At 37.6% G+C, this 21,884-nt stretch overlaps 1 protein-coding gene across 3 annotated transcripts in view; it reads left to right on the top strand.

Moving 5' to 3' along the window:
* The window catches only part of LOC138322486 (period circadian protein homolog 1-like), a 33,147-nt gene extending 13,746 nt beyond the window's left edge, over window positions 1-19,401 (top strand). Inside the window, exons 13-22 of one of the 3 annotated variants that reach the window (XM_069266525.1) lie at window positions 849-960; window positions 2,088-2,148; window positions 3,955-4,004; window positions 5,205-5,278; window positions 6,284-6,443; window positions 6,655-7,525; window positions 8,408-8,601; window positions 8,884-9,027; window positions 13,580-13,807; window positions 14,397-19,401. In XM_069266525.1, coding sequence (XP_069122626.1) covers window positions 849-960; window positions 2,088-2,148; window positions 3,955-4,004; window positions 5,205-5,278; window positions 6,284-6,443; window positions 6,655-7,525; window positions 8,408-8,601; window positions 8,884-9,027; window positions 13,580-13,807; window positions 14,397-15,290 — 2,788 coding nt within the window. In that variant the 3' untranslated portion in view covers window positions 15,291-19,401. Of the gene's footprint in view, window positions 1-848; window positions 961-2,087; window positions 2,149-3,930; window positions 4,005-5,204; window positions 5,279-6,283; window positions 6,444-6,654; window positions 7,526-8,407; window positions 8,602-8,883; window positions 9,028-13,579; window positions 13,808-14,396 lie in introns of all 3 variants that reach the window. The other 2 variants (XM_069266518.1, XM_069266511.1) reach the window with 2 other exon arrangements.
* Window positions 19,402-21,884: the final 2,483 nt, after the last annotated feature.

Below are 21,884 nucleotides of genomic sequence, written 5' to 3'. Positions count from 1 at the left end.
AGACAGGACTTATATCTAACAGAACTTTACCTATATCTGACAAAACTTTACCAATATCTAACAGAACTTTACCTATATATGACAGCACTTTACCTATATCTGACAGAACTTTACCTATATCTGACAGAACATTACCTATATCTGACAGAACTTAACCTATATCGAACAGAACTTTACCTATATCTGACAGAACTTTACCTATATTGGACAGAACATGACCAATATCTGACAGAACTTGCCTATATCTGACTGACCTTTACCTTTATCTGACAGAACTTGACCTATATCTGACAGAGCTTTACCTATATCTGACAACCTTGCCTATATCTGACAGAACTTTACCTATATCTGACAGCTTGGCATATATCTGACACTACTTTACCCATATCTGATAGAACATGACCATGTCTGACAGAACTTTACCAATATCTGACAGAACTTGAACTATATTTAACAGATCTTTACCGATATCTGACAGCTCGACTTGTATCTGACAAAACTTAACATATATCTGACAGCACATGACCATGTCTGACAGAACTTAACCAATATCTGACAGAACTTTACCTATATCTGACAGAACTTTACCTTTATCTGACAGCTTGACTTATATCTGACAGAACTTTACCTTTATCTGACAGCTTGACTTGTATCTGACAAAACTTTACCTATATCTGACATATCATGACCATGTCTGACAGAACTTTACCAATATCTGACAGAACTTTACTTATATCTGTCAGAACTTTACCTTTATCTGACAGAACATGACCAATATCTGACAGTACTTTTTTCTATATCTGACAGAACTTAAGCTATATCTGACAGAACTTTACTTCTTGTTTCAGGGGACCGACAAGGAAAGATATCTTTGGTCCAGTGCTAAATGAGGAAATGCCTGTCAGTGTGTCAGAAAATCTTGCCAGACTTAAACAAATGATAAGAGACTTGCTTCTAAAGGTGAGAGCATATTTATGTAAATAAGATGTAAACTGACTAGAAATGACGAGAAACCTTCTTTAATACTGTACAATACCATATCACAGGTTTTTTCGCCAGTGTCTAATTTTCACCAAAATATTGCTTGGCAAAATATAAACTGGCGAATATTAGTTGAGTAGATCTGAAGGGGGACATTCTGGAGTATGCTTGTATTAGCTGATATCCCATAATAGTTATATGATACAGTATACATAGTCGATCTACCCATGGACAGTCTGACAACAAATAAGAAAATGTTTTCATTACTGTATAAACTATTACTGTATAAACTAACCAAACTAGTTCACCAGTTACCAATCGGAACATCGGCCATATGAAATGAAAGAAATACATAATAACCATGTTGTTTTACATTAAACACTGTAACTATACTGTCGATACAGTGGTCAGAGTCAATCACGTCTCTGCTTCAATACATCAACACTTTCTAAAACGAGATACATGCAACACCTATCTACCAGAAAGAGAACCCTAATATTTGACAGTTCACAGCTTGTTAATTTAAACCCCCCCTTCTTCAGTGGTGAAAATAATTGGCGAAAATTAAAAGTCCTCTTTTTAGCCAACCATCATCAGATGGCGCTAACATCCCTCTGGGATCTCTTGTCAGATATAAATGGCGAAATTTGCTAGTGGTGAAAATAACGAGTTATACGATATCATATTTGTCCTGATTTATCTTCGTGTACCAATCAATCAATTACAAACTTGATGTGGTTGGGTATTCCCTCTCATTTGTATAGAGCAAGAAAAGGTCTATTAATACATTTTACTTAATATTCACTCTGCCTCCACATTAAAGTACCTACTGATCATATCATCAAAGTTTTAAGTGTCTGCCTACAAGTTAATTGTAATTACAGATTATATTATCAACGTTTGATACTCTGTCTCCACATTAACTGTAACCCTAACCTTCATGTTAATTGTAACTTCTGTTCATATTATCAAAGTTTGACTGTCTCTGCCTCAAAGTAAATTGTAACTTGATCATTTTAACAAAGTTCGATATCTCTGCCTACAAATAACAAGCAAATACTGTTCCTATTATCAAAGTAGCTGTAACCACATTGTCTTTGCTTCAGCCTTTGGTACAGGTACAGATAGCCACCCCGAATCTTACTGTAGACAAGCACCACCTGACTGGTAAGTACACCGTGTCCCAGATATTGTTGAAGGTTTTAGACCCTGTTTAAACTAACAATATTGGTATACAAGGGTTAACTTAAAAGGGATACAACATATTTCAATAACTGATATTAGCCAAAGCATGTTTAAAATGTAATTCTATCATTCACTAACCCCTTATATTGGCACAAGGGATGTGTGCAAAAACAAAATCTAGGAAGGTTACAGGAAAAAGGTGCATCCTGAACATTCAAAACCCAAATAAGAAAGGAAACAAAAGTAACTCAAGAAAAGAAAGAAAATGTAAAGAGTGCATATCCAGATCAAGTGGTCAAACAGTATCTGTAACATGGACATCTATATTGTATACATACTGGTAACTTGAATGCCTAATTGGGGCCTACTAATGCATAAGACAAAGGGTTACCGTATCCACAGGGTAAAGGGTTACCATATTCACAGGGTTATAAGGGTTTCAATATTCATAGGGGTACAAGGATTACCATATCCGCAGGGGTAAAGGGTTACCATATCCACAGGGGTATAGGGTTACCATATCCACATGGGTAAAGGGTTACCATTTCCACAGGGTTACAAGGGTTACCGTATCCATAGGGGTAAAGGATTACCATATCCACAGGGGTAAAGGGTTACCGTATCCACAGGGGTAAAGGGTTACGATATCCACAGGGGTAAAGGGTTACCATATCTACAGGGGTAAAGGGTTACCATATCTACAGGGGTAAAGGGTTACCATATCCACAGGGGTAAAGGGTTACTATATCCACAGGGGTAAAGGGTTACCATATCCACAGGGGTAAAGGGTTACCATATCCACAGGGGTAAAGGGTTACTATATCCACAGGGGTAAAGGGTTACCATATCCACAGGGGTAAAGGGTTACCATATCCACAGGGGTAAAGGGTTACCATATCTATAGGGGTAAAAGGGTTACCATATCTACAGGGGTAAAGGGTTACCATATCCACAGGGGTAAAGGGTTACTATATCCACAGGGGTAAAGGGTTACCATATCCACAGGGGTAAAGGGTTACCATATCCACAGGGGTAAAAGGGTTACCATATCCACAGGGGTAAAGGGTTACCATATCTACAGGGGTAAAAGGGTTACCATATCCACAGGGGTAAAGGGTTACCATATCCACAGGGGTATAGGGTTACCATATCCACATGGGTAAAGGGTTACCATTTCCACAGGGTTACAAGGGTTACCATATCCACAGGGGTAAAGGATTACCATATCCACAGGGGTAAAGGGTTACCATATCCACAGGGGTAAAGGGTTACCATATCCACAGGGGTAAAGGGTTACCATATCCACAGGGGTAAAGGGTTACCATATCTACAGGGGTAAAAGGGTTACCATATCCAAAGGGGTAAAAAGGTTACCATATCTACAGGGGTAAAAGGGTTACCATATCCACAAGGGTAAAGGGTTACCATATCCACAGGGGTACATATTTACCATATTCTACTTAATTAGTCACCAGCTGGGTGATGGAGATAATATAATAGGGAGAGGGATATCATGGGGTTAAATTCAGACCATTCACAAAATATTTGCAATCCTCAAATCAATTTGCAAAAGATATATAAAAGATAAAAATGATTTAACTAAATGGTATTGCTTCAGTCTGGATTTCATAATAAATTCAAATTCATGGTATGCGAGATTTAGGTGCTGAAAGGGAGAGGGGCACTGAAATTACATTAGGTGGAATACAGTTTTCTTAGGTTTAATTCACAAGCCAAGTATACATAATTATACGTTTTCTACAGAAGATGTTCCCTTCACTGATTCAGATGATCCCATGCAGGACCAGAACTCTGTGGCCTATGCCAATGACTCCATTGTAAGTATCAATATTTCATTATTTCACTTTACTAGTACAGATACTTGGCAAATAACAACAATACTTTAACATCCGTGGTAAAACCAAACAAGCTCGTTGGTGTTCTGTATTATATCATTTGGAATTGAATAAGAATGTTTTTGTGTACCCAAATTTAAGGAATAGCTATCAGGGAGTTCATAAAAACATTTATTGTGATTAAATTGAATGGTTACAAACAATTGATGACATTAGGAATAAACATTATATGAATTTGTAATTCGAGATAACTCTCCTTATAGATATTATCTTAGAAGTACATGTATTGTATTATGTATGCTTCATATTCATCACATTGTATAGTCTTAAGATTGAGTATAAGAATAGAACTGGTGTCTCATAACTGATTTGGTTATCTCGTCTGACCCCACGGGTCACTGAGCATAAGCCATGGTGTAGCGTCTGTCATCCATACAATAAAAAAAGTGTTATGTGGCTTTTAATGAAAATTGGACAGAAATGCAAAGCAAAAAAGGTAAATATAGAGAATCCTTTAAATCACTATTGCTCAGAAAGTACTCAATAGATCTTAACCAAATGTGGCCAGAAACATCTTTGGAGGATGGGAGATAAGTTTTGTATAAATAGTAACAATGACTGTGAGAGGCAGAAGATGGACCCAGTAGGGAAATAGATGGTTGTCAGTTTAAATGTCACCGATAATTAATAACTGAAACAATTTGAAACAATTTTGTTTACAATCTTCCTGTAGGAAAGGCGAACACATTTTATATAAATAGACACTCTGTTCTAATATGAAAATAAAAGAGTTCTATAACAATCAACTTGTTTATAAGGACTGAATAGATTTAAATCTGGTCAGAATCGTCCTGTATGGAGAAGAAGGCCAGATTTTGAATTAAGGGGAGGGGAAAATTATGTAATCAAATGGTGTTTCTGACCTTCTTGGGACAAGAGGTTTGGGATCCTTAAAGAGAAACAGAGGTAAGTCTTTTAAATCACTATCATTTAAAGAATGCAAACCAATTCTTTTTTCTGGTGAGCAGCCTGACGAGTGACATCGATCTGTAGACGTTAAATACATGTATAGCAATTCCTATAAAATTCATCTTCTTAGATCATCTTAGAATGTTTTGTGAATCTCATTATAATATCCAGGTGTGCGATACAAGCCCTGTTGGCCTCTTGTTCTATTTTCAGGCCAGCAACTCCACCTCTACAAACAAGGAAACCCTCTCCTATGATCACCTGAATTATACCAGTAACATCAAAAGGCAAGTTTATCGAACCTATCATCTTGTAGTGGTAGACTGTTCAATCATCTCTCTTCAGTGGGCCGTCGGTCCATAGCATCTCTCTTCAGTGGGCTGTCATTCCTTTTCATGGGTCCATATTTGGTTCATATCATTAGTGTGTTCACATTTAACAAAGCTCTAGGTATGAATGAAATCTTCAAAATCTAACTTTCTTAAAGATTATTGCAGTTTTCAAATAACAATAGGAATACTATCATCAGAGACCCACGGGTGATTGCAGTATACTACATTACACTCGTGGGACAGCTCGATCTCAGAGTACCGCTTCAATAACGTCACTCTATAAATAGAAACCAATCAACATTACTTTTTGAAATGAGAACTCTTCAGTTTGAGGGAAAACATTTATAGATATCAATGCTGTTTATGTACAGCTTCTGTGAAGAGTATGTAACCTCAAACCTCATTGGCTAAAAAATCGGCAGGATTACTGTCGAGGCCAATCAAATGGCACTTGTTGAAAGCAGTGATCTGAGATCGAGCTGTCCCATGGGTCACCAAAGGTGTTGGAATTCCATCTAAATGTCTATTCAAATATACTCTTTATTTAACAAATCCCTGATGGTTGTTACTATTTGTGCATTTCAAACATTTTCTTTAATAGTGGGTATAGAATATTTGATGGCTAACCATGCATACACATGTTAGGTCCTGGGCGTATTTGGCGATTTAATCAAGAACACCTTGGTTAATTTGGGACTGGATTTACCCGTGAAGATGTCTGCACATTTGATATTAGCCTTCTGCCCCTGGGCCTCAAGTTACCCTCCTAGGTGAGGCATTTATTAGTCATCAGGTACTGACTGCACATGGCCCTGTAGGTACTTGTATCATCCTGACTGTTTATGGGATGCCAGGCCAAACCTTGATAAAATTATATGCACATGACATGTACAACATCACATGTTGGTCACCTCTATGTCACAATAAAACAGCAAATCATCATGTTCTTGATATTTACAGATTCCTGTTCAGTCAGAAAAACACCATGTTCTCACCATTCTCGGATAAGAAGAGCACCACATCGACTGAGGAAGAATTACAGGAAGTCTCTTCCTGTGACTCCTTGTTAGAAGTGGATATTTCTATTCCCATGCCTCCAAGTTTTGGTAGCAGTACAAAAGTAAGAATGTCTCATATTGGAACACGGGCATTGACCTTATGTTAATTCTTTCCGAAATGGTAAATAGTTTCCTAGGCAAAACTTTATAGAGATTTTCACAACCATTAGATACAACTGAAGAACAATACTTTAGACCCATACATGATCGCTATGTCCATTGCTATGCAAAGCAGACTTCATTGCAAAGTAAGAATTGAATTGTGTGTTTTAGGTGTTAGCATCAGAACAGGAGAAAGAAGAAAGTGGCTTAGCAGCATTTAACCAGATGGACTGTGAAAGTGGTGTCCCACAAAAGAGCATCACTACAGTACCGCAGACTTCTACGCCCACCATTTTACAGACTTCTACTATAGTACAACAACCCACTACACCTGTACAAATGGGGGTGCCATCTACACAACCCATCTCTACTATACTACAACAGAGCTTGGCACCGGTACAACACAGCTCAATGCCAGTACCGCAAAGTACACCAACAGTACTGCAGAGTACGGTGACAGTACCGCAAAATACAGTGACACTACAGCAGAGTTCGGTGCCCACACCTATGATACAGTGTCGCTCTACCCCAGTGCCGCAGTCTTCTCCGAACTCTCCAAGTCACACAGCCAGTAAAGAGGTCGAACCAATGGTAGCACAGCCGAATAAAAGTGTGTTCTCCCGAGTGTCACTCACACAAGAGGCACTGTGGAAACACACATGCAGGGAGGAGACATTGTTCATTGAACAAGCAAAGGAGGAGAATGGCCTAATGTCATTTAAACTGAATGGAAAACGTCTTCATTCCCGTGATCTTAGCAGTGACAACAAAAGGGACTTAGCAAAAACTATCAAGATCCAGAGAAAGCGGACAAATGAAAAGAAATCGGAGGATTGCGATGCGAAAACAGAAATGGAAGTGTCTGTTTCTGTTCCTTTCAGTAATCCGATGTTTGTGCCTACAAACAATGCCATGGGTATGCAATATGTCCCATTGGATACTGGTAATAACCCATTCAAGGTCAATGTCACAGCTCCCACAACCTCAGCCACTCCCACATCTACATCCAAAAACATGCACTGGCCGTACTACCCGCAGTCAGGTAAGTAGATAAGGAAAATAACTCTTTACTGAATACTACCCACGGTCAGCTAAGTAGATAGGGGAAATAACTCTTTACTGATTACTACCCACAGTCAGGTAATTAGATAGGGGAAATAACTCTTTACTGAATACTACCCACAGTCTTGTAGGTAGACAGGGGAAATAACTCTTTACTGAATACTACCTTTACTGAATACTATCCACGGTCAAGTAAGTAGACAGGGGAAATAACTACTGTATACTAGCCAGGGTCTGGCTAGAAGCCAGGGGCAATAACTCTCGTGTGTATACTATCAAAGGTCTGGTAAATAACATTCAGCTTGGTAGAAAGGGGAAATAACTCTTTACTCTACACTCCCTACAGTCAGGTAAGTAGCCAGGGGAAATAACACTTTACTGTTTACTACCCATGGTCTGGGTAGTAGACGGGGAAAATAACTTTACTGTATACTAGCCAGGGTCTGGTAAGTAGACAGGGGAAATTACTCTTTACTGTTTACTACCCACAGTCTGGTAAGTAGAAAGGGGAAATAGCTCTTTACTTTACACTGCCCTCAGTCTGGTAAATAGACAGGGGAAATAACTCTTTGCTGTTTACAACCCACGGTCTGGTAAGTAGGCAGGGGAAATAACTATTTACTATATACTGCCCACGGTCAGGTAAGTAGACAGGGGAAATAACTCTTTACTGTATACTACCAACAGTCGAGTAAGAAGCCAGGAAAAAACTCTTTACTGGCTATTTATAGTGAAAGTGATTTGATATTTCTTGTGTTTTGATTTAGCAAGTTTTTTTCTTCTATTAAAACAAATTTGTTGTATTATGATTCAATTTTCTACACCTTACAATTGTTTTGATATTTCCTGTCTTTTACTTAAGCAGGTATTTCCTTTATTCCTCAAGTGATGGAAGGATTTTACCAGCCAGGGACCGGGGCTTTCCAACCGATTGACAAACAGAATGCCGCAATGTCCCAACCTAAAAGTGTCACTGAGTCTAGTGTGCTACCTATGACTAAATCACAGTCCTACTTACACGTCCCCAAACCCAACAAAGGAGAAATTAACCAGAAGGTAAACAAACATTAGTGCTAGACAGATAAAAATAGAGTTAACAGGAAACATGATAACAGTAGCATTGTGAAACCATTTTTCCTGAAAACATTTTTAACAATTTTGGTGAAATGTTAGTCTCCATATCTGATGTGAACACATTTCTTCTCTAAACAGAAAGTAATTGTCACTCCAGTAATAGCAATGATATGAGTTTGGTTTTACACGGATTGGTAGTTATTCAAACCTTTGGGTGATTGCACCAAATTAGATAATGTGACATGGTTTTTCTGTTTTCTCTAGACCCAAGTTTTCACAAGCACATCATCAGATGCAGTAAGAAGTAGTTTTTCATCTTCTATTTCTTCATCTCTCGGGGAGACAAGCTCTTCACTGTTGTACATGTTGGAGTGTGGAAGTCCAAACCGTAGCCCGGATAACATAGAGGTAGGATATTAGTGGTCTTAGGTACATTGTACATGTTGAGGTGTGGAAGTCCAAACCGTAGCCCGGATAACATAGAGGTAGGATATTAATGGTCTTAGGTACATTGTACATGTTGGGATGTGGAAGTCCAAACCGTAGCCCGGATAACATAGAGGTAGGATATTAATGGTCTTAGGTACATTGTACATGTTGAGGTGTGGAAGTCCAAACCGTAGCCCGGATAACATAGAGGTAGGATATTAATGGTCTTAGGTACATTGTACATGTTGGGATGTGGAAGTCCAAACCATAGCCTGGACAGCATAGAGGTAGGATATTAGTGGTCTTAGGTACATTGTACATGTTGGGGTGTGGAAGTCCAAATCCTAGCCTGAACAGCATAGAGGTAGGATATTAGTGGTCTTAGGTACATTGTACATGTTGGGGTGTGGAAGTCCAAATCCTAGCCTGAACAGCATAGAGGTAGGATATTAGTGGTCTTAGGTACATTGTACATGTTGAGGTGTGGAAGTCCAAACCGTAGCCCGGATAACATAGAGGTAGGATATTAATGGTCTTAGGTACATTGTACATGTTGGGATGTGGAAGTCCAAACCGTAGCCTGGACAGCATAGAGGTAGGATATTAGTGGTCTTAGGTACATTGTACATGTTGAGGTGTGGAAGTCCAAACCGTAGCCCGGATAACATAGAGGTAGGATATTAATGGTCTTAGGTACATTGTACATGTTGGGATGTGGAAGTCCAAACCGTAGCCTGGACAGCATAGAGGTAGGATATTAGTGGTCTTAGGTACATTGTACATGTTGGGGTGTGGAAGTCCAAATCCTAGCCTGAATAACATAGAGGTAGGATATTAATGGTCTTAGGTACATTGTACATGTTGGGATGTGGAAGTCCAAACCGTAGCCCGGATAACATAGAGGTAGGATATTAGTGGTCTTAGGTACATTGTACATGTTGAGGTGTGGAAGTCCAAACCGTAGCCCGGATAACATAGAGGTAGGATATTAGTGGTCTTAGGTACATTGTACATGTTGAGGTGTGGAAGTCCAAACCGTAGCTCGGACAACATAGAGGTAGGATATTAGTGGTCTTAGGTACATTGTACATGTTGGGGTGTGGAAGTCCAAATCCTAGCCCGGATAACATTGAGGTAGGATATTAATGGTCTTAGGTACATTGTACATGTTGGGATGTGGAAGTCCAAACCGTAGCCCGGATAACATAGAGGTAGGATATTTATGGTCTTAGGTACATTGTACATGTTGGGGTGTGGAAGTCCAAATCCTAGCCTGAACAGCATAGAGGTAGGATATTAGTGGTCTTAGGTACATTGTACATGTTGAGGTGTGGAAGTCCAAACCGTAGCCCGGATAACATAGAGGTAGGATATTAATGGTCTTAGGTACATTGTACATGTTGGGATGTGGAAGTCCAAACCGTAGCCCGGATAACATAGAGGTAGGATATTAATGGTCTTAGGTACATTGTACATGTTGGGATGTGGAAGTCCAAACCGTAGCCCGGATAACATAGAGGTAGGATATTAATGGTCTTAGGTACATTGTACATGTTGGGATGTGGAAGTCCAAACCGTAGCCCGGATAACATAGAGGTAGGATATTAATGGTCTTAGGTACATTGTACATGTTGGGATGTGGAAGTCCAAACCGTAGCCCGGATAACATAGAGGTAGGATATTTATGGTCTTAGGTACATTGTACATGTTGAGGCGTGGAAGTCCAAACCGTAGCCTGGACAGCATAGAGGTAGGACATAATGGTCTTAGTTACTCTGTATATATTATAATATGGCAGTACAAACCTGTCAGTCTTCAGACTACATTGTTGGACACCCATGATTTATTGCTTATCACTTATCACCAGTGTGTCAGCTCAAGCAAAAAATCAGAAACCAATCAAGAAATTTTTCAAAGTAAGAACTCTTCAGGTGTAGAGGGAAATAGTGGTCAGTTAAAATTACTGCGTCCACAGAGACCTATCGCTATGATGACATAGCACTGACAAAAATCCATACAGGTATATGGAGTCACAAACAGTTAATGTGTTTCTGATGTTAGAAATAACCCAATTGGAATAACATGTATTCTATGTCAATAGAGTTTACTGCATTTATAATTGGCACCATAATTTATACATTTGTGAATCCCATAAAGCATATGCAACTTTGAATTTCATTGGCTAAAAAAAGAGAAATGTGATGGAATCAATCAGTTTTAATTTAAAGAAATAAGAATTTTGTCTGAGCTAACCCAGGGTCACATAGAGATTGATACTAATCCAGGGTCACATAGAGATTGATACTAACCCAGGGTCACATAGAGATTGATATAGTGTATTGACTCGAGGTCATCGTGCTTAGGGTTGACTCGTCCACCATCCATTGCTGTCTGCCGTCAGTTAACTTTTTTTTACATTTTGAACTTCTTAAGTTCTACCTGTGGGATTGAACTGAAACTTACCTGAAATTATTCTGATATTGTCCCGATCAAGTTTTGTATATTTTTTGGGTCAATCTGAAATCCAAGAGGGCTGCCACACCCACCATCTTGAAAACACATTCTAAACTTCACAGTATAGCTGATACTTGCATGAAATGATCCTGCCATGGTCCTAACCAAATGTTATTTTTCAGGTCAATCTGAAATCCAGCAGCCAACCATCTAGAAAACTTTTCACTATCTTGAAAACCTATATTTAGTTAGTTCTTTTCCTATTTAACTGATGCAAAGGTGGTCAGATGACCGGTAAGGCCCTAATGACTCTTGTTAGAATAGTCAATATTACTAACCAAGTCAATATTGTGATTGTAAACTCAATTGCCCAAATGTTTTGCTCGTCAGGGCTACATCCGATGGCCACCATTCTTGTAATTAACATGCACATCAGATAATTAATCCTTTTGACATTTTTAGCTCACCTGGTCCGAAGGACCAAGGTGAGCTTATGCCATACCGTGGAGTCCGTCGTCCGTCCGTCCGTCCGTCAACAATCGACTTCTTCTCCATAACCGCTGGTCGGATTTCAACAAAATTTGACTGGTAGCATCCTTATGGGCTACTAACTAAAAATTGTACAAATGATGGGGCTGACCCCCCAGGGGCCTGAGGGGCGGGGCCAAAAGGGGTCAATTTGGCTATTTCCATATAAACGACTTCTTCTCTGAAACCAAGCATGGGATAGCACCCATAATGCAATGGTAGCATCCTTATAGGGTGGGGATTCAAAATTGTACAAATGATGGGGCTGACCCCCCGGGGGCCTGAGGGGTGGGGTCAAATGGGGTCAATTTGGCTATTTCCATATAAACGACTTCTTCTCTGAAACTAAGCATGAGATAGCACTCATAATGCAATGGTAGTATCTTTATAGGTTGGGGATTCAAAATTGTGCAAATGATGTGGCTGACCCCCGGGGGGCCTGAGGGGCGGGGTCAAAAGGGTTCAATTTGGCTATTTCCATATAAACGACTTCTTCTCTGAAACCAAGCATGGGATAGCACCCATAATGCAATGGTAGCATCCTTATAGGGTGGGGATTCAAAATTGTACAAATGATGGGGCTGATCCCCCGGGGGCCTGAGGGGCGGGGTCAAAAGGGGCCAATTTGGCTATTTCCATATAAACGACTTCTTCTCTGAAACTAAGCATGGTATAGCACCCATAATGCAATGGTAGCATCTTTATAGGGTGGGGATTCAAAATTGTGCAAATGATGGGGCTGACCCCCAGGGGGCCTGAGGGGCGGGGTCGAAAGTGGCCAATTTGGCTATTTCCATATAAACGACTTCTTCTCTGAAACTAAGCACGGTATAGCACCCATAATACAATGGTAGTATCCTTATAGTGTGGGGATTCAAAATTGTGCAAATGATAGGGCTGACCCCCCGGGGGCCTGAGGGGCGGGGTCAAAAGTGGTCAATTTCCATATAAACGACTTCTTCTCTGCAACTAAGAATGGAAGAGCACTTATAATGCAATGGTAGCATCCTTATAGGGTTGGGATTTGAAATTGTACAAATGATAGGGCTGACCCCCGGGGCCTTAGACGGCAATAGATGCGAGGTCAAAAGGTCAATTAGGCTACTATTTTCATATAAATTACTTTGTCTCTGAACCTATGTATTGGATAGCATATTTGTATGGTATCAATAGCATCATTGTATGGTTGTGATTCAAAATTAAACTTTGGGAGTCAATTTTGCTTATTTTTCTAATTGTCAGAGTCTTGTGATAATTACTAACAAAAAACCAGGCGATACAGGCCCTCTGGGCCTCTTGTTTTAAAAGTAAATATCATATCTAATTTAAAAATAAAGGACTTCTGATTTGGTCAATATGGTGTCATACTACCCTCATAGAATCTGAAGTAATTGACACTGGCTATGCCCTTGGTCTGACACCATATTGACCTCCACAAAGGTCAATAATTGGTATTTAGAAGTAACTTGGAAAAAATTCCATCAATATTTTATTGTTTCTAGCTATTATTTCCAACACTTAGTGATGTATGTTTTTATGTTGAATTAAGGATGTTGCAAAGCCAAAGAGGAAAGGGGCTCCACCCTGGCTTGAAAGTATTAACTGGTCTCCTCTTGCTCGTAATCGTTACACGATGCCAAAGAAAAAACCAGGTGTGATCCTAGAGGAGGATCGAGAGGCCCTCGACAAAGTGACACAGCCGGATATGGTGCTGCAGCAGATGGCAATGTTTGAAGAGGATCTGGATGAGGCTATCCCTGTACTGGACATGTTTCAGGTAAGTTGCTTCTGTTCGCACGTACAGTAATGTCGCATTCCACAGTTTATTGCTGCTGAACAAAACTACATATACATGTAGGTGATCAAGAGTCTGGTCAAGTTTGTGTTTGAATTTTACAACTGGTAGAGGGCACCCTGAAAACGTAAACAAACAGGGACGGCTACAAACTCGTAAGCACAAAATATCTTATTTGTGCATAACGGCATCCTGAAGAATGGTGATTTGTAATTTCTTTAACTGAAAATTTAATGTTCACTGTGAGGCTGATAGTGCTCGTCATATTTGTGGGGGAATTTCTATTAACCAATGAAAAGCTTTACCAATTCTTTGGTAAGCCTTAATTTGAAATCGCAAAACTGAAATACGAGCCGGACCAGACTCTCTTTCAGCAATGAGAGCCTAGAGAATGTGAGACTTAATATACAGCTATAGAGGTACTAAAATTGAGATGTTTTTTTTGTCTTCATTACACAATGTTTTTTCTTGTAAGATAGACATTTAGTTTTTGTGTTGGCGACAAAATGCATTTGAAATACTGTCTAAAAAATCAAAAATTGTTTACATCAAAATATTGAACTTTTTGCAGGATGACACATTCTTGATGTTTCCGGATGCAGACTTCAAGGACCCGGAGTTATCAGAAATTGAAGACCAAAGCTGTAACAGCTCAAATGAGTCCAGATTACAGGCAGATTCAAAATTAAGTACTATTGTCAACAAAGGTGACCAAAAGCTAGAAGAAGACATTCAAATGAAACAGAAATCGGAAGAGTCATTTTCTAGAAGTGAAGATGAGACACAAAGATCGTATGATAGAGAATCATTGGCGGATGTTGAGTCAGTTAGTTCTAACAGCTCAAAATGCAGTGGGATTACTCCCAGTGATGAACGTAGTGTAGAAGAGGCGGATAGCTCCCTAAAGGAGTCCGATGAGTCAGACGTAGGCTGTGCGGCAAAAAGCTTTGTGTCAAGGACGCCAAGTGAATACCCTTTCAAAACGATGGATTTTAGGTTTAAGAAATTTTTCACTTCGTTACCGATTCATTTTGTTGACTCTAGATTGGATGGTCCCCCTTGGATGACTAATGCTGTTGTTAATTTTTATACCAACATGCAGTACTGTATTTCACCGCAATCCGTTGAAAGTTCTTTAGCTGCAGATAAAAGGCAACTCAAGGACATGATTCAGGCAGATATGGTCATCGACCAGATCAACCATTTCATAGACGATAATGAATCAGCACTGTTTCAAGTACCTACAGAAAATTCAATGTTATCATCAGGACAGAGACTTGGTATAGAACCAACATCCTCAAATGGAGCTAAGAAAATGTCGGACCTGGTAGCAGAGACATTGGTCAGATACATGTTCCCTGTTGATCCTGGAGCTACTTTGATTCAAAATATGGCTCCAGCAACTTCCGTTCCTGTCACATCCGCTCACTCAATGAGTATGAACAGTGATACCATTCTGGATTAGAGTATACCCGTTATAGGCTATACATATGTTACCATTTACATTTCAGACATTAACTATTTTAGTACATTTTGTGGTGAAATAGTTCTGCTTATGTCTAAATGTGCTTATTAAACTGGCTAATTTTCAATATTGTTATGTTCTAAAAGGAACAAACCAAAATAAGTTTATACAATCATAGATTGGCAGCTTCATAAAGAAACAATTTAAATGGTGTGATGTTCAGGATAGTCTTCTTTATACAGGCTTAAACCCTCCAGTCCTTTAATGGAACCTCCTTATACCATTCTTAACTTTGTTACTTTATATAACTGGGAGACTGTTCTAATAGATATAGAAATCTGTTAAGTTTTCCAATGTTTAACACATCCTAAAATCACTTTTAAATCTTTTTAGCACACCCAAAAATCCATTAAATCTGTCAAGCACAGCCAAAATTCCATTAAATTTGTTAAGCACACCCTAAAATCCATTAAATCTGATGAGCTTATCCCCAATTCCATTAAATCTGTATAGCACACCCCAAAATCCATTAAATCTGTTGAGCTTATCCCCAATTCCATTAAATCTGTATAGCACACCCCAAAATCCATTAAATCTGTTTAGCACAGCCCAAATTCCATTTAATCTGCTAAGCACCCCTCAAAATCCATTAAATCTGTTAAGCACAGTCCAAAATCCATGAAATCTGTTTAGCACACCCCAAAGTCCATTAAATCTGCTTAGCACAGCCCATAGTCGATTAAATCTGTTTAGATACCCTCAGATCCATTATCAACTCTTTCCATAAGGTTGTCAACTATAGTCAACAGGATAGTTGAAAGGATTTTACCCCCCCACTCTCTCTTCCCCGTTTTTGACCAATTGACACTCAATGTTGATGTTATATCTTCTCAATAAATTTCTATTACCCAGTATATTCAAGTTTTTAATGCTGTGATATATGAAAAGCATTTTAAGTTCAAAACATACTTTCTGGATTTCCAGTATTAAATATATGTATGAGGGTGATTTTCAATCCTATCGTAAAATGCTGAAGAGAATTTGAAGTGTTTCAGGCCCAGCTAGCACCTATACAAATTGTCTATATGGTAATCTGCCGGTAAAAGAGGAACTCTGTAGCATATTGGTTAAAATTCACCAATTCACTTGTCACAAATGATTTCAAAATGATACATAAGCACTATGAAATTACTAATCAAAATATCATTGAAAGGCACAAATGTAAGGAAATACAGATGTTTACGATGCCTATAAACCAGGAAAGTTAATGAACTTATTTTTGAAAAAATATACAGATGCATTGATTAAAAATAACATTGATTTCCTGCATATGAATGAACTTTGCACTTTCAACCACTTAAACTAAAACATGAAAAATGCTAGCAAGCGTAGGATTGAAAATGAACATGAATAGCAGTGCGAGCTATCTGGTGTTTTGTTTGGTACATAGATTATTATATGAGCACGGTCGGGACCACATGATCAGTTCGATAAATGGGGGTATTCTAGGAATGCAAGTTCGAGTGAGAGGGATTATTTGGAGATTGAATGTCTTTATACCGCTGAATACAATTAAAAAACTGTTTAATGCATGTAATTACATAATTTGTCTACTTGTTTGGTGTCAAATTTAAACTGTGTTGGCATGGTTGCCAAGTTGGGTAACTGTGGTAGTCTGGATTACCGAAGATCTAGTTCCAATTAAAAATATAACAATGATAACATTCAGATGTTTTTAAAATAAGTTTTGTCAATTTAAAAATTTGATCATATATTGATTAAGTTCATTACGAAAATAATGAGATAACCAAGTCTGAACAATTTTCAAAAAGTATTGCTGTCAGAGTAGTAATGCAGTTCCAAGTAGAGTGAACTGCCATATTTGATTTTCAACTGAGAATTCGTGAGTCTGTTCTGATGTAAACTATGGAATTCCCCGAAACATTCTTGAGTGAAGACCCCAGTTGATGGTCCTGACCAGTGATTCATTTTGTTGTTTATTACTATAACAATTTTTAAACACATATTTTGTTTTGATACCAAATACACATTTAAGTTAAATCTAATAACAACTCTTTATTGTAAACTTTTCTCAAATTTTACACTGACAAGCATAATAATGTCTATTCTGCCTAGATATTAGTCTTATACACCCATATGCACCATAACATTCATTTTTAAATTCAGAAACTTGTCAAGTATTCTATTTATCAGTTATAATTTATTTGTTTTACTCAATGTTAAAGACTCCTCTTTATTTCACAACGATATTATTTAATTAATCCATAAACACTTTCTTTTTTGTAAATTCTTTTCGAATAGTACACCTATTAACATTTAAGAAGGAGTTTTCAAAATCAATTATTCCAATCTCTTTTGAAAAACAGGATAGGATAAAGCTGTTCAGTCTACCATTTAAACTATATGAAGTAGATTATTGATATTATATGTATTCCTGATCCATGATTTTACTTGCTCATGTAATTAGTTGTTGTCTGTATGTGAAGTGTAAGCCTTATTTATTTTTGTATCATTAATAACTAAATTGAATCAATTTTTCCTCTATTTTGTTAGTCTGAATGGATGTGAATATTGTGTGTTTTTAAAAGAAGAAAAAAATAGGATAACGTACAGTAATGTCAACATTGGAAGAAAATTGTGGCTCGCAAAAATCCTTGTTAATCCTTGCAATGTGTTCATGATTGTTATACAATTGTACATGTTTATACTGTTATGTTTTTAGAACTTTCCATAATGTTTGGTACACAGCTGAGTAATGGCTAAATTAGATATCACTGAGAAATTTTGTTTCATACAATATACGTACATAACTGTTAAATATGGCAGTAATGGCAATTAGCTTGTTGTTTTGAGGAAAAAAGTTGTACACCAGGCATGCATGAAATTGGCAATGTAAATGTTTTTACTCAATGTAATTTGTCCCCATTGCTTTTTGTTACCTAGTCACATGCAAAGTCATGCATTAAAGGTGATAACAATCATGCTTATTTGCCATTTTGATAGTGAGTTAATTTGAATATGATTACTTGCCTAACAGAAACCTCCTATTTTAGATGTATATACAAATATATTGATAAAGAAAATAACCTTAACTTGGCATCAATTTTTCAAAGGATGTTTCTTACTTCTATGAGCCATGCTTTATAGCACAAGTGGTAGCTTCAACGTGTTTTTGAAAACTTAAAGCTTAAAGTTTGGAGTTTTTGAATGTACATATCTAAAAGAATTGTCTTTGGACAGAAAAGTCATGTTGGGGTGAAGATTAATGGCGAAATTGAATTCCACTGTGGATGGTCTATCTTTGTGTGTGTTAGCCACTACAGATAGAGTGTAGTCTACTTTGGATGGTCTATCTTTGTGTGTGTTAGCCACTACAGATAGAGTGTAGTCCACTGTGGATGGTCTTTCTTTGTGTGTGTTAGCCACTACAGATAGAGTGTTTTCCACTGTGGATGGTCTATCTTTGTGTGTGTTAGCCACTACAGATAGAGTGTGGTCCACTGTGGATGGACCCTCCTTGTGTGTGTTAGCCACTACAGATAGAGTGTTGTCCACTGTGGATGGACTTTCCATGTGTGTGTTAGCCACTACAGATAGAGTGTAGTCCACTGTGGATGGACCGTCCTTGTGTGTGTTTGCCACTACAGATAGAGTGTAGTCCACTTTGGATGGTCTATCTTTGTGTGTGTTAGCCACTACAGATAGAGTGTTGTCCACTGTGGATGGACCATCCATGTGTGTGTTAGCCACTACAGATAGAGTGTTGTCCACTGTGGATGGACTGTCCTTGTGTGTGTTAGCCAGTACAGTTAGAGCGCAGTCATTTACCATGTAGTCAGCCATTTATTGTCTGTAATAACAGTGAAACAGTTGTACCTTGTTAACTCCTGTTAACCTCCTTAACTCTAGTTTAACCTTGTTAACTCCAGTTAACCTCGTTAACTCCAGTTTAACCTCGTTAACTCCAGTTTAACCTCGTTAACTCCAGCTGTGTACTCCATTGAATTAAATGACTCAAAGACACTATTTGATGAGAATGTGTTATGTTGACCAACCAATCTATATATTTAAGTAAAACAATTCACTGAAATTCTTGGTATTGTTTTTAAGTTAGACCTTTCTCTCATCGAAGGAGACTTTCTGTATGTGTAACTTATTGTTGTGTTTTATTTTGTATAATTTATTGGGCAGTTTATATGAGTTACCTCCCCTGATAATGGGACTAATTCACATACCATGTGATACCTGATAACGTTTGTGCTGGACTATTCTTTTTATTGGTGATGAAATAACTTTTAAAGATGATACCCTGCAATAATGCCATATCAGTGGGAAGATTTCAAAGCGTTACATTGATACTAGACCCTGCAATAATGCCATATCAGTGGGAAGATTTCAAAGCGTTACATTGATACTAGTCCCGTACAAATGTTATCGGGTACCACGGGACAAACGTTATTGGGTACCACGGGACAAACGTTAACGGGTATCATGTGGTACACAAATTAGTCCCAATGTTGTTCAGTTTAAATCACCCATCTGTTTTCTTTTCCTTTCATTTCTATTTTTTTACTTTAAAATTGTCAAAACAGATAAATCCATGATTTCTGCTCGATAATATTTATTGTCCAATTTCAACCTAATTTGGTATATTGGTTTGTATTAATGAGATCTTGGAGTGGTTTGATACGGTTCAAAATCCATCAATATTTGCAAGAGTTAAGGGAATTGATAACTTTACCTAATTATTAACAATATTTTCAACGGTAAATGATGCTGTGCAGGTAAATGATGCTGTGCAGGCGACACATCCACTTCCGTTGAATTCTTGTTTTTCTTTTAGTTTTCTTTAAATCTGTAAATATCTATGTACATGGAGATGATCAATAACCGTCTTACAACTGCTGATGTCTGTCTCAGTTACCTGTGTGATGGTGTCCACACACAGGGATCTATCTCTCTACAGTAACTATATTATTGGGATATTTAGGTTGTATTCGTTATTGGGGGCTGGGTTATCATATTTTCGTTTTGTGGATTTTGTGGTGAGAACTGGGATTGATATTCCTGATCTACATCATCTATATCAAACTACTTTTTAAATCAAGTTTTTATAACTTTGTGGATATAATTCATGGATTTCAACTTTCTGTCAGTAAGTGTGTAAAGGTGATTATTAATTATATGAGGGGGAGCTATCTATAGTAAGTGGTTAATAGGACATTTGTCTGTGATTATTAGTGAGTGTAATACAATAGGTGATAGAACTGTTCCTATTGAGCACTCTGGTTCAGTCACCGGACACATTCACAGCCTCCTTCAACATTATGATATCAACAGCATTTCTTTCATCGTACATCATAATGTTTTTCCAATCTTAGTGTTCCATGAACCAAAACTTAGATATCTGGTAATAGTGACGTAATTTATAAATCTTTATCATTTTTTTCTCAACTATATGCTATTGATCTGAAATGTACAAGGCATATAACAATTTTTATATATTTTAGAAGGTGATTTTGCGTAATTTTTCAAAATTAGATGTACAAAAGTACTTGATATATGGTATCCTTTACATTTCATGGAGCTTTATCGGGAGTCTGATGAAGTAATTAACAAGTCATTGTTATGTGTTGTACCAGGGGCAATATTGTTTGTTCCTGTCTGTCTGTCAAAAGGTCAATTACAAAGGTCACTGTTATTAAAAATAGATTGTTGCAAAAAAAAATTAGTTTCCAGACGATATCTTGAGAACACATTAACAGGTTTTGATCAATGGTAGCATATGCAATAATACAGCATGGGGTTGAATTTTGGGTCAAAAGGTCAACTACAAAAGTCACTGTTACTAAAAATAGATTTTTACACAAATTTTAGTTTCTGGGTGATAACTTGAGAACACATCAACAGAAACTTGTCCAAATTTTATACAATGTTAACATTGGAGTTAACACAGCTTGAGATTTAATTTGGGGTCAAAAGGTCAACTACAATGTCACTGTTACTAAAATTAGATTGTTTCTCAATTTTTTTGTTTCCAGGCGATAACTTTGAAAAATTCTGTTGATGTGTTCTAAACTTCATACAATGAAGAAATAATAAGTTGTCATAGATAAGACAGCAGAGGACGTGTGTTGCTTGCAGTACTTACTGTAAGCTTGTTGATAATGTGTTATGATAGCATGAAACATAAGTGTGAATGTTGATTCCATAGAAACGTGGATGTTTGTACATTTCCTATTCTCTTGATGTTTTTTATAGAGCTTAAATAAGAGTTGATAAAAATTAAAAAAAACTATTAAAACGTTTTATTTTTTATTTTTCAATTTCAGATGTAAGATTTGTGTTTTAGCTTATTTAGTATACTGAAAATTGATATGCTACAATATTTGTCCAAATTAATGACCTTGATTTAGTTCTTTACCATATATTTAAGGTCACAGAAGCTCATCTGACTGAAATTAGATTTATAAATTCCAAGCAGAAACTTCATAACAAACATGCTGTGTGCTACAGTTATTAGCTCACCTGGTCCGAAGGACCGAGGTGAGCTTATGGGATACTGCAGCGTCC

Source organism: Argopecten irradians, chromosome 1 (assembly GCF_041381155.1).
Source record: "Argopecten irradians isolate NY chromosome 1, Ai_NY, whole genome shotgun sequence".
NCBI lineage: Eukaryota > Metazoa > Mollusca > Bivalvia > Pectinida > Pectinidae > Argopecten > Argopecten irradians.
Note: the sequence above shows the minus strand (reverse complement) of the source record. Positions and strands in the feature narration are given on the sequence as shown.